Source organism: Heteronotia binoei, chromosome 4 (genome assembly GCF_032191835.1).
Source record: "Heteronotia binoei isolate CCM8104 ecotype False Entrance Well chromosome 4, APGP_CSIRO_Hbin_v1, whole genome shotgun sequence".
NCBI classification, from domain to species: domain Eukaryota; kingdom Metazoa; phylum Chordata; class Lepidosauria; order Squamata; family Gekkonidae; genus Heteronotia; species Heteronotia binoei.
The window spans coordinates 105,960,301-105,980,548 of record NC_083226.1 but is presented as its reverse complement, the minus strand read 5'-3'; the positions used below and the strand labels follow the sequence as shown (position 1 = coordinate 105,980,548).

Sequence of the window (20,248 nt, the reverse complement as noted above, 5' to 3'; positions counted from 1 at the left end):
CAATTCACTGCTAAATGTAGATTACAAGATTTTTGCAACAATCGCAGAGAGACTAAGTAAATGTATACCTGAACTAATTCATCAAGATCAAACGAGATTTGTCTGAAAAGATATATGAAAGACAATGATACTTCTTAAATGCAATTGAATATTCTAGAAGGAAAAATTGAAAAACAGCATTAATGTTTTTGAGTGCTGCAAAAGCTTTTAATATATGTGCTTTGGCTGTTCCTTCTTAAAGTTTTACAAAATATGGATTGTGGAAACGAATTTTTAAATGAGATTAAAAGTATTTAAACAAATCAACATGCCTTAATCTTAGTGAACAGCTCTTTATCTGGGGAATTGAGATGGCCAAAGGAACTCAACAAGGATGCCCAATATCACCACTACTATATATTTTAGCAATGGAAATAATGGCAATAAAATTAGACAAGACCAAGAGGATTACTGGAATAAAGGAAGATAAGGAAGAATATAAGATGAAAAGCTATGCATATGATGTCAAAATGGTGACAAGCAGGCCTGATTTTGGGGCATGAGCTCACAGGAGCTGAGCTCTGGAACTTCTAAGTTTATTATGCTCTTTCTTACTCCGCCCCTCCCCCCCAAAAAACCCCTTGCTTTTGGGCTCCATTGTTCAAACCCTCTGTGAGAATTTTGCTGAACTCAGACAAACTTTCTAATATTTCCCCCCACAAAAAATGGGAAAATAATCAAAACATATAAAGCAGCCAGCTGGAAATCTTCCTCATGCCACTTGCCACATAGGAGAAAATAATTTTAGAAGTATGGTGGCAGTAAGGTCTTGTTATGACAATTATAAATCAAGAAGCATTTTAAGGTAGAGGCTTAGCTGATATAATTTAGTACACTTTCTTGTGATGTCAGGGGTGTGTGTCATATGCAAATGAATTGTGCTAATGAGCTCTGGCACCTCTTTTTCTATGAAATGACCCCTGGTGACAAGACCCTATATCTCTTTGAAATACAAAATGAAACAAATACCAAGATTTGGAACTCATTCTGGATATAAATGGAATGAAAATAAAATCAAGATAATATTAAATACAACCAATGAAGAACAAGAAGAAATACAAAAACTAACTGGATCCCTTGTTACCAAAAAGCCAATAAAATATTTTGGCATCAGTATAACAGGACAAAATAAAAATTTATACAAGGATAATTATCAAAAAGTATGGATAAGTATCATTGAAGACCTGCAAAGATGGGTCAAACTGAAAATTTCATGGCTAGGCAGAATCTCTGCCATCAAAATGTCTTACCAAAATTGATCTTTTTGTTTCAAATGCTGCCATCTTAAAAAAACCCAACATCAAATGGGAAAAAAGCCAAGAGTTACGTAGGTTTAAAATAATGCAAGATGAGAAAAAGAGAAGAGGTTTGGCAGTACTGAATATTAGGTTATATCATCAAGCTAGCAGCACTAGTTTGGATTTCAGAATGGATTATAAACCCAGATGAGAGGAATATTTAATTGGAAATAGCAGATACAATGGAAGGAATTCACAACTACTTACAGATCAAGAAATCATTAAAAGCTATTCAAAAACAAGATGGTAATCATGTAGTGAGAGATGGACTGCTAAGAATATGGTTTCAGTGCAAAAACAGAATAAATCCACCAACTTCGCCACTGACATCACCAATTGATGTTTATTGTGATCAGTGTTCTCTCTAAGCTGAGTTAGCGTGAGCTAGCTCACATATATATAGCCTCTAGCTCACACATTTTTGTTTTAGCTCAGGAAGGATAACCACAGAGCACACTAATTTATGCAGTAGCTCACAAAGTAGAATTTTTGCTCACAAGACTCTGAAGCTTAGAGGGAACATTGATTGTGATGCAGGTACCACTGGGGGGAGGGATGATCACAACCTGTGACCACATGACAAGACATGGAAGACTAAAATCTTTGCAAGTTATACAAAGTGAAGGAAAGAATATTTAGTGGTTGACATCAAATGGCATCAGAATTTAAAGAATAGCAAAAGAAGGAGGCCGTCTAAGACAGTAAATGGCATATGAATAATCACAGATTTAAAGTGACAAAACATCTATTAGGAATAATATATAAAATGGTATTGCAATATGAAACAGAAAGAGAACAAGTGAAGGATGTATGATCAAATGGATGAAGAACTTTGGAGAAAATATTTCAGTAGCCAGTGGGAAAACTTATGGACAAAAGAAATCAAGTTTATTGAATCCCAAACCCTAGGGTATAAAATGTTATTTAGATGGTACATCACACCTAAAGAGATTTCAAAAGCTAACGAGAGCTACAGTGCCAGATTTTGAGAGTACAGGAGTCCAGACTCAACATTCTATCATATGTGGTGGTCCTGGAACAAAGTCAAAAAATGTTGGATAAAGATCCATGAAGAAATAAAAAAGATATTAAAAGTTAACAACCTAATGAATAAAAAAATATGCTACCAAATATATTACCATCTAATGTATCAAAAATTCATAATGATTACTACCTAATGTATCAAAAATGCATAATGAACTATTTAAATACATAGTGACAGCAGCAAGAGTGGTATGTGCATCTAAATAGAAAGCTGAAATATGCCCAGAATTGACAGACTGGAAAAATAAACTGATTTTATGACAATGGCTTACTTGCACAACAGGCCAGAATCCAAATTTAGAGGAAAATGGAATGTATTTTTTCATATATTGATCAAAATTAGGTTGGAAAGCTATAAATATTAAAACAATAAAGTCCAGAAGGGACAAGAGACAAAAATGAACAATGTATGTTTAAAATGTTTATGCTTACAATGAGTCAAGGTAAAAAATGTTGCTAGCCAGCAAAGCTGATTCTCTCAGTGAAATGCAACCAACCTTAGTTCTGGCAGTTACTGTCTCTCCCATTAGCTGACCCGCCCATCGCACTGATTCACAGAGCAGAGAAAGAAACCCTAACCTAGATTGGCTGAGAGTGGGAGGAGGAGGGAAACAGCCAGAGAGATGCTTTCCTTGATTGACTGAGAACTCCTCCTTATCTTCCTCTGAAAGGGGAAAAGATGTTATCAGAAAGATTGTCTTGATCTGAAAGGTGTCACTACAGGCCTCTGAGGGAGCATTCATTGGAAACAGTCCTAACTATGGCTGCCAGTTCAGATTGGTGGACATTCTGTGGTGGAGTTTGAGGAGGGCATAGGAGTCAGGGCTTCAGAGTGGACCCTGCCAGACACAGGTTCTTGCTGTGGGAGCTCACCGGGTGATTTCGGACCACTCACAGATTTCCAGCCTAATCCACTGCCCAGGGTTGTGTGAGAGGAGAATGACGTGAGCTACTTTGATCCCCTCACACACGCACTGTGGGAAAAGACTGTCCTTTTCCTACATAGGGGCTTCAGAGAAGCTGAAGTCAGAGGGGAAGATAAATGGAAGGAGATAGGGTTGCCAACCCCAGGTTAGGCAATTCCTGAATATTTAAGGGATGGGGCCTGGAGAGCGTGGGCTTTGAGGATAGGTGGGACCTCAGACAAGTACAATGCCATTTCCTCATGGGGAACCATTTTTGCCAATCTCCAGGTAAGGGCTGGAGATCACTCAAAATTACAACTGCTCTCCAGATGATCAGCGCCCCTGGAGAAAATGGCTACTTTGCAGGATAGACTTTGTATCATTTAAACGTGCTGAGGCTGCTTCCCTTTTACAAGACTTTGAGCCACCACAGACATGGGGACAAACACACACATACATGCTGGGGTGTGGAATCCAGCATCTGTTCAGCTGTGGGGTGGGTGGGAAGACAGTGGGGGAGGAGGTGAATGCATATCATGGGTGGGGGGGAGTGGGAAGACAGCAAGGGTGCAGGTGACTGAATGTTACAGATGGGGGGTAGTTGAGAGGAAGAGGTGGTTGGGGGTGGGTAATATTAGGACAAGGAGTGGTGGTGGGAAGTTGGGGGGTGGGAAGACACCAAGGGGGGAAGTGAATGCCGATTTGGGTGGTGGGAAGACAGCAAGGGTGAGGGAGTACTTGCCCAGATCCTCTTTCTAGAGCCCATTGTATTTTCCTTCACAACGGGCCTTATTCCTAGTGTGTGTGTAAACATACTACCAAAAAATACTATGCATTTTAGAAATACCAGTGAAATAGGAAGCAAAAGCACCTGACCTGCACAAAGCAGCAGGCCTGGCCAAGCCCAGAGCCGGATCTAGGGGGGGCAGAGGGGGGTGCTTGCCCCGGGTGCCGGCAGAGGGGGGTGCGCCAAATTGGGTATGGAGTCCATTCTCTCTATGTACCCATAAGATAGAATGGGCCCATAAGGGGGCGTAATTTTTTAATTTTGCCCTCCCCTCAAAAAACATGTCGATCTGGTCCTGCCAGAGCCTTCCTGTAAGCAGGATCTTTCCTTCTTTGGAATTCCTTCCTTGATGGAGACACCTTCCAGGGAGTGGCTGAGGCCTTTACTCAACAGCAGTAGCCTCTGGGAGAAGTAAAATGCAGTGGGGTTCCTTTCCTCCCTCCCCCTTCCTTGTTTGTTATATCGCCCCAGCCACAAGGTCTCTAACCTTGTGCTGGGAGCTCCCCAGTCACCTTCTAAAGGAGCAGTGGCTGCAGCTACATTGGAGCATTCTGACTCTCCATGTGGCCTAGAGAGGCGCATAAAGTGTTTAAAATACACATTTCATTTATAGAACGTATTTATAATATGCTATATTCAAAAAAATTGCCTCTCAATCCTAATTGAAATTAATGCTGCATCAGCAGATATTTAATAGTCTTTATATGCTATGGGAACTAAAGGCCCAGCTATCAAAAACTGAATATTTAAACTAATGTTTACATTGTTTTGAAATATTCATATGTCTTAATAATGTAGTCATCATAATCAAACTATAGTAAAAAAAAAAAAGTAGACCAGGGACGGCCAGCGGTAACTCTCCAGATGTTTTTTGCCTACAACTCCCATCAACCCCAGCCAGCATGGCCAATGGCTGGGGCTGATGGGAGTTGTAGGCAAAAACATCTGGAGAGCTACCGTTGGCCACCCCTAAGGTAGACAATATGTTTTAAGGTTATTTCAGAAAGATATAGCAATAGACTAGATGTATCAAAGACTGATCTTATGGAACATTATTTCAGAAAATATTTACAATGCTGGCTATTCCAAAGCAGCAGTTGCGGGAAGGGGGCGTACCAATTCAAATCACCACACACAGAGGCAGAGTTGATGAGGAAGTGGGCAGAGACCCATCTGAAGTAGTTCAGGGCCATCTACGTAGCTGGTCAGAACAACAACTTCATGGACTGGCTTAATCAGAGAATGTTAAATCAAGCAGAATGTTAAACAAGGCAATTTTCCAGGAGATATGCCACAAAACTGAGAGCTGAAAGTGGACTTGTTTGCCACAGAACTTAAACCTCTGAGTGGCCTGGTTTGTCTTAAGAACAAGGTCTCTGCAGGCCATAGGGTTAGATACCATAAGCTGTGACCAACCAAACCTGCAGCTGCATTCCTCTCCTATACATTTAATCCCAAGAGTAGTTCAGAGAATCTTTGTCTCAAACCAGGAGTAGCTTTCAGGCCTTAGAGGTTATGGTTACAATGTGCTTTATGGCTGTTTGTCAAGGTAACGTTGGCATCTCCCAATCAGAACAAATCTTCTTCAGTGTATGTGTGTGTGGGGGGGGGAGTCTTCCACCCTTAGCCTGAGCCTCTAATCCTCACAGCCTGGAAGTGGCGGGCTAACAATCCAAAGAGATATAATATCCAGATAAGCTGTTAACACCAATAGGGTTTATATCAACTCATACCAGGTGTTCCAGCCATGATTCACCAACCATAGATTAGAGCCCTTACAACCAAAGGGGGAACATTCCCTTTTTTTACAAGAAGGGTTAGGCAAAGGTTCCTTCTTTATTGTTCTGTTGTATAAATGTTGTAGAGAGGGTCCTTCACTGCTTTTGGACTAGATTGGATTCAGAGAGAGAAGCTCCTCCCCTTAGGAATCACACAAAAATTGGTAGACACTGTCTGTCAGGGGGGAGGCACTCCTCTTAGAAATAGAGACTGCCCCACTCTGGACCTCCAAGAAGGAAGATTCATAGTAAATGAGAAAAATCTTCAGCTCTCATCTCTGGCATGCGTTTATACTTCATTTAGATTTCTCTTCCTGTAGGCAGCTGTTGTTCATAGGAATGACGTTCATTCTATTTTAATGAAATACTTGACTCTGTTCTAAACCATAATGTTCAGCCACTTTAGTATTTTTTCCTATTTCCTGCTAGTAAAGTAATTTTCTCTGATTTGTCTGTTCTGAGGATTGTGTGTAATATTCTTACATTGAAATCCACTTTATTTTCAATGTTTGTTTTTATGAAAACAGATACCATTAAAGCAAGCTGTGTGTTCTAAGGCAAGCCTCAATTCTGCAAGCTTATCTCAAACATTCAGTTTCCTGCAGGGACTGGAAAAAGTTAAATGTAACACAATTTGCATTTTATTCTGTTTATTTCATTTCCCAAAATACTACTGTTAGCTACTGTATTGAGCAAATAAGGATTGTTGCTAAATAGTTCTAGGAATAGAATGAGCAGCTTGATATAGACATCTTTGAAATCTGTGGAAACCATTTATTTTAATGATCCCTGACTAAGATTTTGTCTGGTCAGTCCTTAATTCTCAACATGAGAATGAGCATTGAAGTGACATCAATGAAGTCTCTGAAATATGTATCCTTTTCTTATCTGGGGCAAAGGCTGTCGCTATAATAGCCGAGCGCATTATTGTATTTTTGCATTTTCCATATGTTTCTCAAAGAGGAAGGCTACAGATTTATACCCCACCCTTCTCTCTGAATCAGAGTCTCAGAGCGGCTTACAATCTCCTTTATTTTCTTCTCTCACAACAAACACCCTGTGAGGTAGGTGGAGCTGAGAGAGCTCTCATAGTAGCTGCCCTTTCAAGGACAACTCTTGTGAGAGCAATGGCTTACCCAAGGCCATTCCGGCAGGTGCAAGTGGAAGTGTGGGGAATCAAACCCGGTTCTCCCAGATAAGAGACCGCACACTTAACTGCTACATCAAACTGAAGACTTGGATTCTCTGGGGTTGAAACCAGAATTTTTTTGGCATTTCCCTCCCCCCTTTTTTTGACATTTCCTCCTCCCCCAGTTTAAAAGATGGCACAGCTGTTAGATGGAATTCCTTGTGAAAATGCTCTTTCAAGGTGATGCTGATTTCTTTCGTTTTATATTTTAGTCCAGCACAGATAGGAGTCCCCAACCTTTTTAGCCTGTTGGCAATTTGGGGATTCTGAGAAAAGATAATGGACATCACCACAAGATGGCTATCATGAGGACTCAATTTTTTTCCCCCTCCAGGACTGGAAGTCTACCATTTAAATATATTTCTGGTAGGTGGCTTCAGTTAATACTGCCAAGTCTTTGTGGGACTGGAGACTTTGAAATGAGAATCCAGTTGAGTCCAGTGATGGAGACTCCATAATACTTTGTACAATAGATTTTATTTTGGCTCTTTATGAGAGAAGGTATTCTGAATGTATCAGTGGATGCATTACTAGAAGGGTGCAGCGAGTTTTCCTGTCTGCAATGAGCAGCATACCTTCCCCATACTCGTCTTCATTTTTTAGCACTTCTCATATTTACTTTCATTTCTTCTAGTGGAGGTCCTTTTCTGTCACTTCTTCCCCCCCCTCCCCCGGTAGTTGAGCTGCTGTTGTGGAGAAGTAGTTTCAAGCAGATAAAAAGAGCCAGGATGTGAGCTCAGGCACCCCATTATCCAGCTACTGTCTGGACTTTACAGGAAACTGGTGGAGCTTGCTCCCTGCCCCCAGTTCCTTCACCATTGATACAATCTTTTCATTCTCTTATTGCTTGTAACATACCTCAAAGCTGAAGAAATGGCAAGTAGAAATGAAGGTCAGAGATACTCAAGACAGTTGGAAGAAAGAAAAAGTGGGACAAAAGAAATGTAAAGTTGACAAGGAAAATGTAAAAGGAGGAAATGTAAGATGAAGGAAGGTTAATTGAGGTAAGACATCTGAAAAGAGATAAGGAAGAGAGTGGGCACCAGGAAACGACGTCATCATTGTTCAGCTAGCATGAAATAAGAAACAAAGCTGCCACCCATACTAGACCTCCGAAACACAAACATTTTTTTCTCCAGCCATTATTAAATTCTCCTGTAGTTGTTGTATATGTGAGTAAACACAATAGCATTAATACACCTGCAAACTGACTTTGTGTGTGCTAGGCTGCTTGCTGACTACTAGCCTTGGATTATTAATTGATCAGTAAACGCTAAGGTTGGAGATCTCTTTCTAGTTTTTGAATATCATAAGCATCAGAGCTTGGAGTAGGTAAGGCCACTCCACTTAAAGTAGGGAATAGAAAAGCAATGAAAGCCATTTTTAGTTTTAGATTAAAGAAAAAGACAGTCTTCTCCAATACTATCCAGCCTCAGTTAAGATGTGCCTCTCAGAAATATCATAAATGAATAGAGAACTGAGAGTTAGGAGGGTCTGTGGCTCAGTAGTCACTTCAGTATGCAGAAGGTTCCAGGTTCTATCCTTGCTTTTCCAGTTAAAAAGAATCAAGTAATAAGTGATGTGAAAGACCTCTATCTGAGACCCTAGACAGCCTGTGCCAGTGTGAGTAGACAACACTAACCTTGATAGACCAGTAGTCTGATTCAGCATAAGGCAGTTTTATATGTTCATTTATACAATTCTAACTAGGGGCAGACTAAATATGGGGGCATTCTTGTCTTGCACAAAGTGCTCTCTGGGAATCTAATGCAAGTTCTACAGTTTGCCTGCAAGAGTATACGTAGTTTCTAGGGTTGCTGAGCTCAGCCTCTACAAGCCAGCAGGGCACCAACAGGCCTTCACGTAAGTGCAGATCAGCCCCCTGATCCCGGCTGGCTAGCGGGGCATTGGAAGGCATCCAGTCAGCCAGGCTCCAGGGAAGCTGCCAGGGCTGAGCCAGAACACCAGCTAAGGCATTCCAGCTTTTAAAAAGCCCTGTTCTTTTATATCAACTCTTTTAAAATCTCCCCCCCCCCCCCCACACACACACACACCTTTCCATTCTAGGCTCTTCCACATTCTGATCCCATATTCTTGATTGTGCTTCCTCTCCCTGCTCCTGAATCCAATTTGTCTCTTCCAGAAATTCACCCTTTTCCCTTCTGCTTTTGCTTTTGACCAGTGCCTATGTATTGTACTTCTTTTATTCTTTCTTGATCTGACTTGGGTCTCATTCTCTGGGTTCTACTGTCAGCAAGGTGAGACAGTTCAGAATTACATCCAGTGGTGAAATTCTAGCAGGAGCTCCTTTGCATATTATGCCACACACCCCTGATGTAGCTAATCCTTCAAAAGCTTACAAGACTCTTTTTTATAAGCTCTTGGAGGATTGGCTACATCAGGGATGTGTGGCCTAATATGCAAAGTAGCTCCTGCTAGAATTCCACCCGATTAGATCTATGATAATTTCGTATCTGTTTTCTATGTAAATGCATCAGTACTGTTACAGCATTATTAGTGGGATGAAAAATAGAAAACATGTTTTTTTTTAGGTGGGGAAATTGGTGAGAGAACAGCTGAAGGGTTAAGTAAGGTAGTTTGTTTTCTGGAAAGATTTAATTAAAGAACATGCAATTAAGCCATCACCTCTTTTGTCTTTCTATCTAAAGAAGCCTGGATCCCTGGCAGACCTGGTAAAAAAGGAGTTAGTAATTAAAATGCTAATCCCTCTCATAAATATGCCAGTTTAAATTTGAGGACTATAGCGTTAGAAGAAGGTTAAGTCTGATGTTAAGTTAATAATCACATGCTTTGCATAATCTCCTATTCCATATCAGCGTATGGTCAGAAACATTTGGCATATTGGAATGCCTTTGTTCAAATGAAGCACATCAGTCTGTGAAAGTTGTCCAACAGAGATTCAATTACAGAGTCTGAGTGTTAGTTAAAAGTGGAGAGGGCGGGGGGGGGGGGACTTTCAGGACATCTAGTCCAGCCACCCTGCTCAGTGCAGCCATATGCAACTGCAGCATCCCTGACAGATGGCCATCTAGCTTTCTATGGAAGGAAAACCCAGCACTTTCTAAGGCATGGGTGTCAAACTCATTTGTTATGAGGGCCAGATCTGACATAATGAGACCTTGTTGGGCTGGGCCATATGTGTCATAAAATGTAATGCTAGGTAGTAGAAATATAAATTTTATAAAAGACACAGACAAACACCATTAAGGATTTTTAAAACATTTAAAATAATATATGATTAATACGTTAGCACTTGTTGGTCTTGATGGTGCTTTATTTATATCTCTCCCGTGGGATACAGTGAAATGGGCAAAGGAGACTCTGGCTCTTTCCTTCCTTCCCCAGGGGACCAGGAGAAGAGGAGCCTCAGCCAATGGAGAAAATAGAGGCTTTGCTCTGTAGCTCCTGTGCAATTGAGCAAGCCTGGCAAAGCAAGCTGTGATACAGAAGGAAGCAAGAGAGAGGGAGAGGGAAGCAGATGACAGCCAGTTGCTCAGGGGCCCGATAGGAGCCCTCCGGGGGCCTGATTCAGCCCCCAGGATGCATGTTTGACATCCCTGTTCTAAGGAATCATTTCCCTCGGCATGTAAGAAAGGGCCACAGGAATGAAGCACTGATGCAATCCTTCCTGCTTTCCTTCTCATGATCTGCCTAGCTTCACAGAATCAGCATTGCTGTAAGACCTGCCACCAATGAAGCCCCATCCAAACAAGATCCCCTTCATTTTAGTCCAGCAGCTCGTCCCTTGGCAAATCCCTGGGGTGTGCTTTGTCTGGAGAACAGAGGTGCTCCCAGAGTGTTAGCTCCTGTGGCCATGTGTGGTGTCTGAATTGTGTCTCATATGCCATTTTGACTGTTTCATCTTCAGTGTTCATTGTGACTTCTAGTTTCACATTATCTGCATACTTCAGTCCGTCAGTCAAAAATTTATTGTGTATAGCTATTGGCCGTTATAAAACAGAACACAAACACCAAAGTTTCCAGATAACATCTTAAAAGTTCCCCAGCAGGGCTGACCTCAAGAAGTTACAACGTTCATATCTGCACACTTGATAAGCATCTCCTCTGTGCCCTCAACTCAGCCATTGATATCAGTATTGAGCAGCCTAGGACAGAGTACAGTTGTGCTCTACTGAAGCTCTCCCTCCAGACTGAATGAAAGCTATTAATGAGTACTAGTTGGGTGCAATTGTTCAACCAATTATGAATCTATCTAACAATAGTGTTATCTGGCCCACATTTAACTATTTTGTCCACAAGGATATTTTATATTTATTTTTATTTACATTATTTATAGTCTGCCTTTCTCACAGGGACTCAAAGATTACAAATAGCAAGCCAGTACAATCACAAAAAATGGGACATTCAATAACCAAAGCATTAGGATTCTAGAAGTCTGGATCCAGCCAGAAAAAAATGAAGCATAGATATGATACATTAAACTATACAGAAATTATATAATAAATTTACAATAAACTAAATATATAGTATAGACCACAGTCCTTAATTATTTATCCAAGCAAATTTGTAAAACCATTTTCTGCAGTGCAACCTTGTTACCTGAGCAGAAAAGCCCTCTTGAATAATTCAGTTTTGCTGCTGGGCTCTTGCTCTTTTCTACTGCTAAAGACAGACTTAACTTGGCTACTCATCTTGATCAGTTTTGCATAGTGTTGCAGAAGGCCAGGAGAATGGGAGCTTTCTTGATCTCAGGCAGACTATTCCATAAGGTGGGTGCCACAACAGAGAAAGCATGTGTATGGGCAGTTGTTGATTTTGTCTATTTGCAGGTTGGCACCTGAGAAACCCCTGCTGACATGAGCAAAGTTGTTGTTGCGGACAGAGCTGGATTAACAATCAGGCAAACTAGGCACTTTCCTATGAGCCCCAGGTCATTAGGGGCCCTGGGCCAACTCCACCCTCCCCCCTGTTTTCATAGCCGGGGTGTTCCTTGCACCTCTTCCTCCGAGCAGAACTCCTTGCCGTTCCTGCAACAGCACCCATTGGCCTCCTTTCATTCGTGCGTTCCTCTGTGTGTGTGTGAGAGAGAGGGGAGGGGAGGCGGACTGGGCGCTTGTTTGGAAAGGCATGGAGAAACAGAAAGATGTCAGAGGAGCACTAGGACCCAGCACCTGGCATGCCGCGGGTGGAGGGGCGCATGAGCTCACCACCAGCAGGTTCCTTTCATGTGTTGTGGGGAGGAAAAGCCAGCTGGTTTCTCCTGCTGGCTCCCTCGCAGTGTGAAAGGGAAACTTAGGGGGGCCCTTGGAATGCACCTGTCCCTTGGGCTTGGCGCTCTTTTTTGCCCTCCTTGGAGTGCGAGGATGGCCGAGTTGGACTTTCTGCGCCTGTGGCTCATTGACCAAAAGTATCATGAAAAAGGGCCAGGCTAGCCTGCCTGGGAATATTTCATTAGCTATGGGGCAACAGGGGGAAAAAGATGTCAAAATTAGGCATGGAAGGTTAACATTGTAAAATTAAAAGTGAGAGGCCCAGGACTTAAAATGCTCAGTCTGGAGTTCAGCAGGAAGCAATCCTATCCCACCCACCCCCCCAAAAAAAATTCATTTGGGAGTAAGCCCAAGTAGGTTTGCCAGTTCCAGTTTAGGACATTCCTGGAGACTGGGGGCTGTGCCTCAGGCAAGGGGGAGCTGAATGGATCCGTAGATCCACCCTTGAAAGTGCCCATTTACTCTGGGTAAATTCTGGAGATCAGTTGTCTTTCCCAGAGAACTCCAGCTCCCTGACAGCGGCCCTAATTCAGCACTGTGACTTTTCCCCCAATCATTACTTACTGAAATATATATACCTTGCCACCTTTCTCCCCAATGGGGATTCAAACTGGCTCACAACATTGTTCTTCATTTTTATCTTCACAACTTGTTAAGCTGACAGTGACTCTGAGTCTTAAGCAGGTCTACTCAGAATCCTACTCTGGTCTATTCAGTGGGACTTACTTTCAGGAAGTCTGGCACCATCAATGCATATATTCTCCATGGCAGCTGAAACCACTGCCTTTGTGCATTCTTCCCTCCTTTATTTATTTTATTTATTGCAAATGTGGAGTAGTGATTAAGAATGTCAGGCTAGGTTCTGAGAGGCCTGGGTTCAAATCTCTGCTCTGCCATGGAAGCTTGCTGGGTGACCTTGGCTTGGCTCAGTTACAGAGCTGGTTTGGTGTAGTGGTTAAGTGTGTGGACTCTTATCTGGAAGAACCGGGTTTGATTCCCCACTCCTCCACTTGCACCTGCTGGAATGGCCTTGGGTCAGCCATAGCTCTGGCAGAGGTTGTCCTTGAAAGGGCAGCTGCTGTGAGAGCCCTCTCCAGCCCCACCCACCTCACAGGGTGACTGTTGTGGGGGAGGAAGGTAAAGGAGATTGTGAGCCGCTCTGAGACTCTTCGGAGTGGAGGGCGGGATATAAATCCAATATCTTCTTCTTCTTCTTCTTACACACACATTCTCAGCCTACGCTAATTCACAGGATTGTTGTGAGGATAAAATGTAGAGGAGAAGAATGATGTGAGCTGCTTCGGGTCTTTACTGGGGAGAAAGATGGGATATAACTTAAGTAAATAGATGATACAAAAAATGTGAGCTTTTGGGGTTCACTGATGAAGAATTCTGGAGAAAGCTTGAGCAATATTGGGAGTCATTTGGGTTGAACCTAATAGAAAGGATAATGTGGCTATTGTTTTTGCATCCTAGATGAGGACTGTCACCTAATTCAAAGGTTCCTTCCTTCCTCTCTTCCTTCCTATCTTGCAGCTCTCAAACATCTGACATTTATTCTATGTGGCTCTTATGATAAGCAAGTTTGGCCACCCCTGCTTTATAGTCATTAGTAGACCATGTTAAAAGACTAGGAGTCATGGTTAGCATTGTGATGCTGAATATCTGAAAGACATCAGTCTCTGTGAATCCACATGCCATCAGTGTGCTTCTAAGATCAATATTGGTTAGTGTTGCCTTCCCTGGGAGTGACAGAGCTGGCAATCAGATGCTCATGAACTTTTTCTTTACTGGCTCCACTTCTGTGGAATAAGCTCTCTGTGGAGCTAATAAGGATCACATTGCTGTTGGTCTTCAGAAGGACAAAATTGTTTTGTTTCTGTGGACATTTTAAATGAAGGGATTTTTGTCTGTTTTTGATACCTGACAGGTTTTATGTAAGATGTCTTTAGAAATATGTTACTGATTGCCGTAGGAGAAAGGTAGGATATAAATGTTTTAAAATACAAATAGAAAGTACCCTGTAGTACATAGAATACTCTCACCTGAATATGAGGCACCTTTTACAAGAAATGGGGCACATGTGACCCATACCAATATGAGAACCAATGTTCAGTGCAGTTTTAGAGCACCTCCTTCCTATAGATATGTATGCATGCTTACCTTTAAATAGGATGCATATCTGTTGAAGGTTATTTCTATTTGTAGTTGCAATAAGGGTAGGTGAAGAGTCACAAAATGCTTGATGCTCCCTCTTCCACACTTACTTTCCAGTGCATGCCAGATACTGTGAATTCTGTTCTGTGTTAGTCACTATGTGCTAACTATTCATCTTCAACATGAAATGTAAGCATATTCTCATATATGTGGCATATGGTAAATTTTAAAATAACTTTCCCAGTCCTCACCAGCCATAGAGTCATAGAGTTGGAAGGGACCTCCAAGGTCATCTAATCCAACCACCCTGCACAATGCAGGAAATTCACACATACCTCCCCCTAAATTCACAGGATCTGCATTGCTGTTTAAAAACCTCCAAGGAAGGAGAGCCCACCACTTCCCAAGGAAGCCTGTTCTACTGAGGAACTGCTCTGTTAGGAAGTTCTTTCTAATGTTGAGCCAGGAACTCTTTTGATTTAATTTCAACCCATTGGTTCTGGTCCTACCTTCTGGGGCCACAGAAAACAATTCTTCACCATCCTCTTTATGACAGCCCTTCAAGTCCTTGAAGATGGTGATCATATCACCTCTCAGCCGCCTCCTTTCCAGGCTAAACATGCCCAGCTCCTTCAACATTTCTTCATAGGACTTGGTCTCCAGACCCCTCACCATCTTCGTCGCCCTCCTTTGGACCCCTTCTAGCTTGTCTATATTCTTCTTAAAATGTGGTGCCCAAAACTGAACACAATACTCCAGGTGAGGTCTTACCAGCACAGAGTAAAGCAATACCATCACTTCACATGATCTGGACACTATACTTCTGTTAATACAGCTCAATATTGCATTTGCCTTTTTAGCCACCAATGCCTGCAGGCTGCAGCGGGTGAGGTGGGTGCTCCAACTCTTGAGATAATTTGCGAGGGGGGCCCCAAGATTTCAACTGCCTAGGGGCCTTCACAGGGTTTAATCCGGCCCTGGTTGCAGAGCATAGGGAGAGAGGCAGTCCCACAGATAAGAGAGGTGATCATGGGAGTCTTTGTCAAACATTATCTGTTAAATTAGTCAAATATGATCAATCATCATGACCAGTTCAGGGTCTTAAATGTCCTATGTGTTTTGAGACATGAAAAGCTATATGGTCATTTTTTGCTCTTCCCCCCCCCCCACACAGACCTTCATACCATTATTACAAAGGTTCACTATGAAGCCTAGTAGGCTGCTTTTTATGAAGCAAAAGCGCTTCTGGATGCACAGAGATAGAAATGTGGTTCTTTGGGTTTTAGTCTGCATTATTAAAATGCTGTAATAAAAAACTTAACAGCTATTGTCATGTTCATAGTTTTTAATTAGTCCAAGTACTGGCTGTGTCTGCTTTTCATTAAACTCTAGTATATATTTTGTGCCCTTAAATCAGTTATACATAGGAGTTGGTAGCATTCTATCAAAGTGTACTTATAGTGTGCAATATGCAGTTTTTACCTTATAGCTAATATTTAAGGAAGCTATATATTGGTGGCAGTATTATCTTTCCATTTTCTTTTTTATCCTAGACTCACACAAATTGGTTGAAAAGCACATCTGAAAGTGTAAAACTCCTGTTCAATCATGCATCGCTAATGAGAGATAAATGGGAATATCATCCCTGTCATGTCTCATTGTCTACCTGTCTCTTTCTCTAGGAGGTGATTTCCTCTCATTTTTAAGAAAGAAGAAGGATGAGCTCAAGACTAAACAGCTAGTGAAATTTTCACTAGATGTTGCTGCTGGTATGGCATATCTTGAATCCAAAAATTGTATCCATAGGTAAGATTAACACAAATGTTCTTCTGCACTACAGTTTTGAGTATCTGGATAAATGGATGACCGAAAATTAAAGCTGTCTTCATACATTTTTCAATGCCATGTCTCTTTTCCTAGCTATTACTCCTTATATGTGCTCTTTTTTTATTCAGTTATAAAACAATAAGTCTGTATTTAACTGTCAGCTCTTAATGGATGGCATTATGCTTCCCATTGAGCCACATATCTAAAATATAGTGAAAGTTGGTGCAATGGATTATGAACCAATTAATTAACCAGTTAACAACCCCGTCTGAAGCTGCGGCATGGCTGGAAGAGAGATTATAATTTGTTACCCTTTCTTGAAACCTATAAGTATTCTGCAGATCATAACCAGTTGTTTAACTCAGACTTCCCTTTCTTCTCAGCCTGTATGTATGATATTTTAATGTGAGTGATTCCTCGCCAGCATTTGCCCCATGCTTCTCGTTGCCTCAGCACAAGCAGTCGATTCCCCACCAGTCACTCCACAGCGCCTCTTGTTTCGGGGCTACTTCCAATTCCCATCCCCACAACTGGAACTCAAAAAAACCAGCATCCTGTTGCCACAACGGTAATAGGAAGAAGCCGTGATGTAAGAGATGCCCACGGAGCAACTATTAGAGAATCCATCACTTTAGCCAATGCAGGGAGAAGAGCAGGGGCGGAGCAGATGCCAGTGAGGAATCACTCTGTGTTAATGTTGGACTTTCTCACCTCTTTCTCTCCAAAGAGAATGTTGTAATTACTGAATTACTGCAACACTCAAAAACCTGCTATATTTCCCTACTTGAAATTTCTTATTTGATTTCTAACTTTCTTGTTTGGCGTCACATGCTTAGGTGACAATTTGGGTGATGCTAATGATTTTTTAAAATTTAGTTATATTTTGTCTGAAACAGTTTATCTCTTCAGACTGTAAAAGCTTCCCTGTGTAGTCAATTTGAGCTGATTCTTACTTGCCACTGGCAGTCAAGGGTCAAGCTCCCTGTTATGCAGTGATCTGTGATTGGATGCAGACATTGTCTTTAGAAAACAGCGTTGGGAAGCTGGGTATAAATTAACACTAGGAGAGACTTCTGCCCTCAGCATTATTCTCCTTATTTCCCCCATACCCAGAAGTAGCCATGTACATACAATTTTTACCTGCAGTTTAAGGCTGACCCTTCCCCAAGGCTGCTTTTTAATGTTAAATAAAACTCTTCATGAAAGCATATACTTGCAACAGTAATGAATCTTAGAACTATATTGCATATAGTTGAAGGAAGAACCCTATGGGGAAAGCCTGAAGGCTATGGAAATGTTCAATCTGGAGAAGAGAAGATTGAAAGGGGACATGATTGCTCTCTTTAAATATTTGAAAGACTGTCATTTGGAGGAGGGCAAGGAGCTGTTCCATTTGGCAGCTGAGGACAGGACCCAAAGCTGTGGGCTCAAAATACAAGCAGAAAAGTACCAGCTGTATATTGGGGGGGAGGGAGATTTCAGAGTAGTTCAGAGGTGGAACCCACTGCCTAGGGAGGTGGCGGGCTCCCCTTCATTGGCAGTCTTCAAAATGCAGCTGGATGATTATTTGTCGGAGATGCTTTAGGCTGATCCTGCGTGGAGCAGGAGGTTGGACTAGATGGTCTGTAAGGCTCCTTCCAACTCTGTGATTCTATGAAATTCAATTACTGCTGTGCTCTTTCAACTGTAGATTTAGGTAAACCATTTCAAAGAACTCTAGTTCTTCATTAGTTATCAGTGTCTTTCATTGAGAATTCATAATTATCCTGGGAGTGATCCCAGAGTTTGAAACTGGAACTGTCTCAGATCATTTGTGACTGACCCTATAAACAAAAACCATGAAATAACTTTGAAAAGATGCAAATAAGTTTGCACCTTTATTTTTGTCTAGAAGTTTTCCTTACTTCAGCTTAATCGAACCACCTTGTTGGATCCAGAGTAAACTAGAAATTTCTGCCAATCCCCTCTTCCTGCCCCCATGAGCTGCATTTCATGGAAATCAGTGGGGAGAAGGAGGCAGGGAAGTTTCATTCTGCCTTTAGAAAATTCAGTCTTGATCCAGCCTGCCATTCCCTCTACCCCCCCCCCCCCCGCTTCCCTTTCTACCAGTGGACTTTTTTAAAAAAGGAAGTTCACCATAGTGTTACAATGTTATCGCTATCTATTGCCTTGAGCTCAGCTTTCATTTTTTAATGCCATGATCCCAGCTTTCAGTTTCAAAAAGAGTTATAAGTGTAAAGGTTTAGGCTGCAACTTTTCCCTTATAATGCTACAATGAAAATGGTGAGAGATTTTTTCTTTTAAGTGCAGGTTTGGCACTAGTAGATCATGGCTATAATCTAGCAATTCTCAATTTTATTTTAAAAGACTCCTCCCAAAGCCCTCCAGTGGTGGTTAGGGGATGGTAATATCAGGACTAAGACAATGAAAATCCTACCAAATTGACTAGGCCCTGCAAAAAATGAACACCTGCCCATCCACATAGCAGAGACATCTTTCCAAACAGACTGCACAACCCATCACAGGAAAATATAAAAACAGGACAAACAGAAGACATTATATGAATGCTCTTAAACAAAGTGCTGCTGTAAGGCAGAGTTGTCAAAGTCATTTATTATGAGAGCCAGAACTGACATAAATGAGACATTGTCAGGCCGGGCCATGTGTGTACCTATTTAAGATTAGGTAGCAGAGATATAAACTTTATAAAGGACACAGACAAACACAATTAAAGATTTTTTTAAAAAAAACCCCCTTCAAATAAAACATGCTTAAAACATTAATACTTGTTGGTCTTAAAGGTGTTGTTTTTTATTTCTCCCATGGGATCCAGGTAATTGGCCAAAGGAAACTCTGGCTCTTTCCTTCCTTCCCCAGGGAACCAGGAGGGGAAGGAGCCTCAACCAATAGAAGGAAGAGAGGCTTGACTTAGTATCTCTGCTGTGAGATTAAGAGAGCCTGGCAAAGCAAGCTCTGCCTCCCCCCCTTCCTCCCCAATAGAGGAGCCTAAGCCAATGGAAAAAATAGACACTTTGCTCTGTAGCTCCTGTGCAATTGAGCAAGCCTGGCAAAGCAGGCCATGATGCAGAAGGAAGCAAGAGAGAGGAAGAAGGAAGCAGATGACAGCCAGTTGCTCGGGGGCCTGATAGGAGCCCTCCGGGGGCCTTATTCAGCCCCTGGGCTGCATGTTTAACACCCCTGCAAAGGTTTCCAGAGTGGAGCAAAACATCCATATATAGAAGTCCTGGAAAGGTTTTCCTAAATTACTTTAGGGGTGTATTTTATAATGTAATATATTATCAGATGAAAATGTTTTCTGCATAAGGTACCCAGATTGCTGCTCAGTCATTGCATTTATTATTCCACTTTGAAGTACTATTCAGTTTGGGATGCTATTGTTAAAAAAAAAAATTGCAAGATGGACAGGCTTCAGATAATAGAAATGGCAAGACAGCTAATGAAAACCATATACTGAATTTACTTCATATACGGAATTCTGAGGATATTTACAGCTTTTTATTGTAGTCTTTCAGGTTCACTATCAATATCCTAGCATAGCCAAAGGGTGAAATAGTCAAGTAGGCTTTGCAATTTTTTAAATGTTTTCCCGTCTTTAGGGTATGCATTACCTAGATACTCTTGATAACATTTGACCTAAGAACATAAGAACATAAGAGAAGCCATGTTAGACCAGGCCAATGGCCCATCCAGTCCAACATTCTGTGTCACACAGCGGCCAAATATATATATATATATATATACATACACACACACACACACTGTGGCTAATAGCCACTGATGGACCTCTGCTCCATATTTTTATCTAACCCCTTCTTGAAGGTGGCTATGCTTGTGGACGCCACCACCTCCTGTGGCAGTGAATTCCACATGTTAATCACCCTTTGGGTGAAGAAGTACTTCCTTTTATCCGTTTTAACCTGTCTGCTCAGCAATTTCATCGAATGCCCACGA

At 41.6% G+C, this 20,248-nt stretch overlaps 1 protein-coding gene across 1 annotated transcript in view; it reads left to right on the top strand.

Annotated features, from left to right (window-relative positions):
- Nucleotides 1-20,248, top strand: part of FER (FER tyrosine kinase) — a 295,373-nt gene that overhangs the window by 214,025 nt on the left and 61,100 nt on the right. Inside the window, exon 17 of the mRNA XM_060235624.1 lies at nucleotides 16,132-16,255. Coding sequence (XP_060091607.1) covers nucleotides 16,132-16,255 — 124 coding nt within the window. The remainder of the gene's footprint in view (nucleotides 1-16,131; nucleotides 16,256-20,248) is intronic.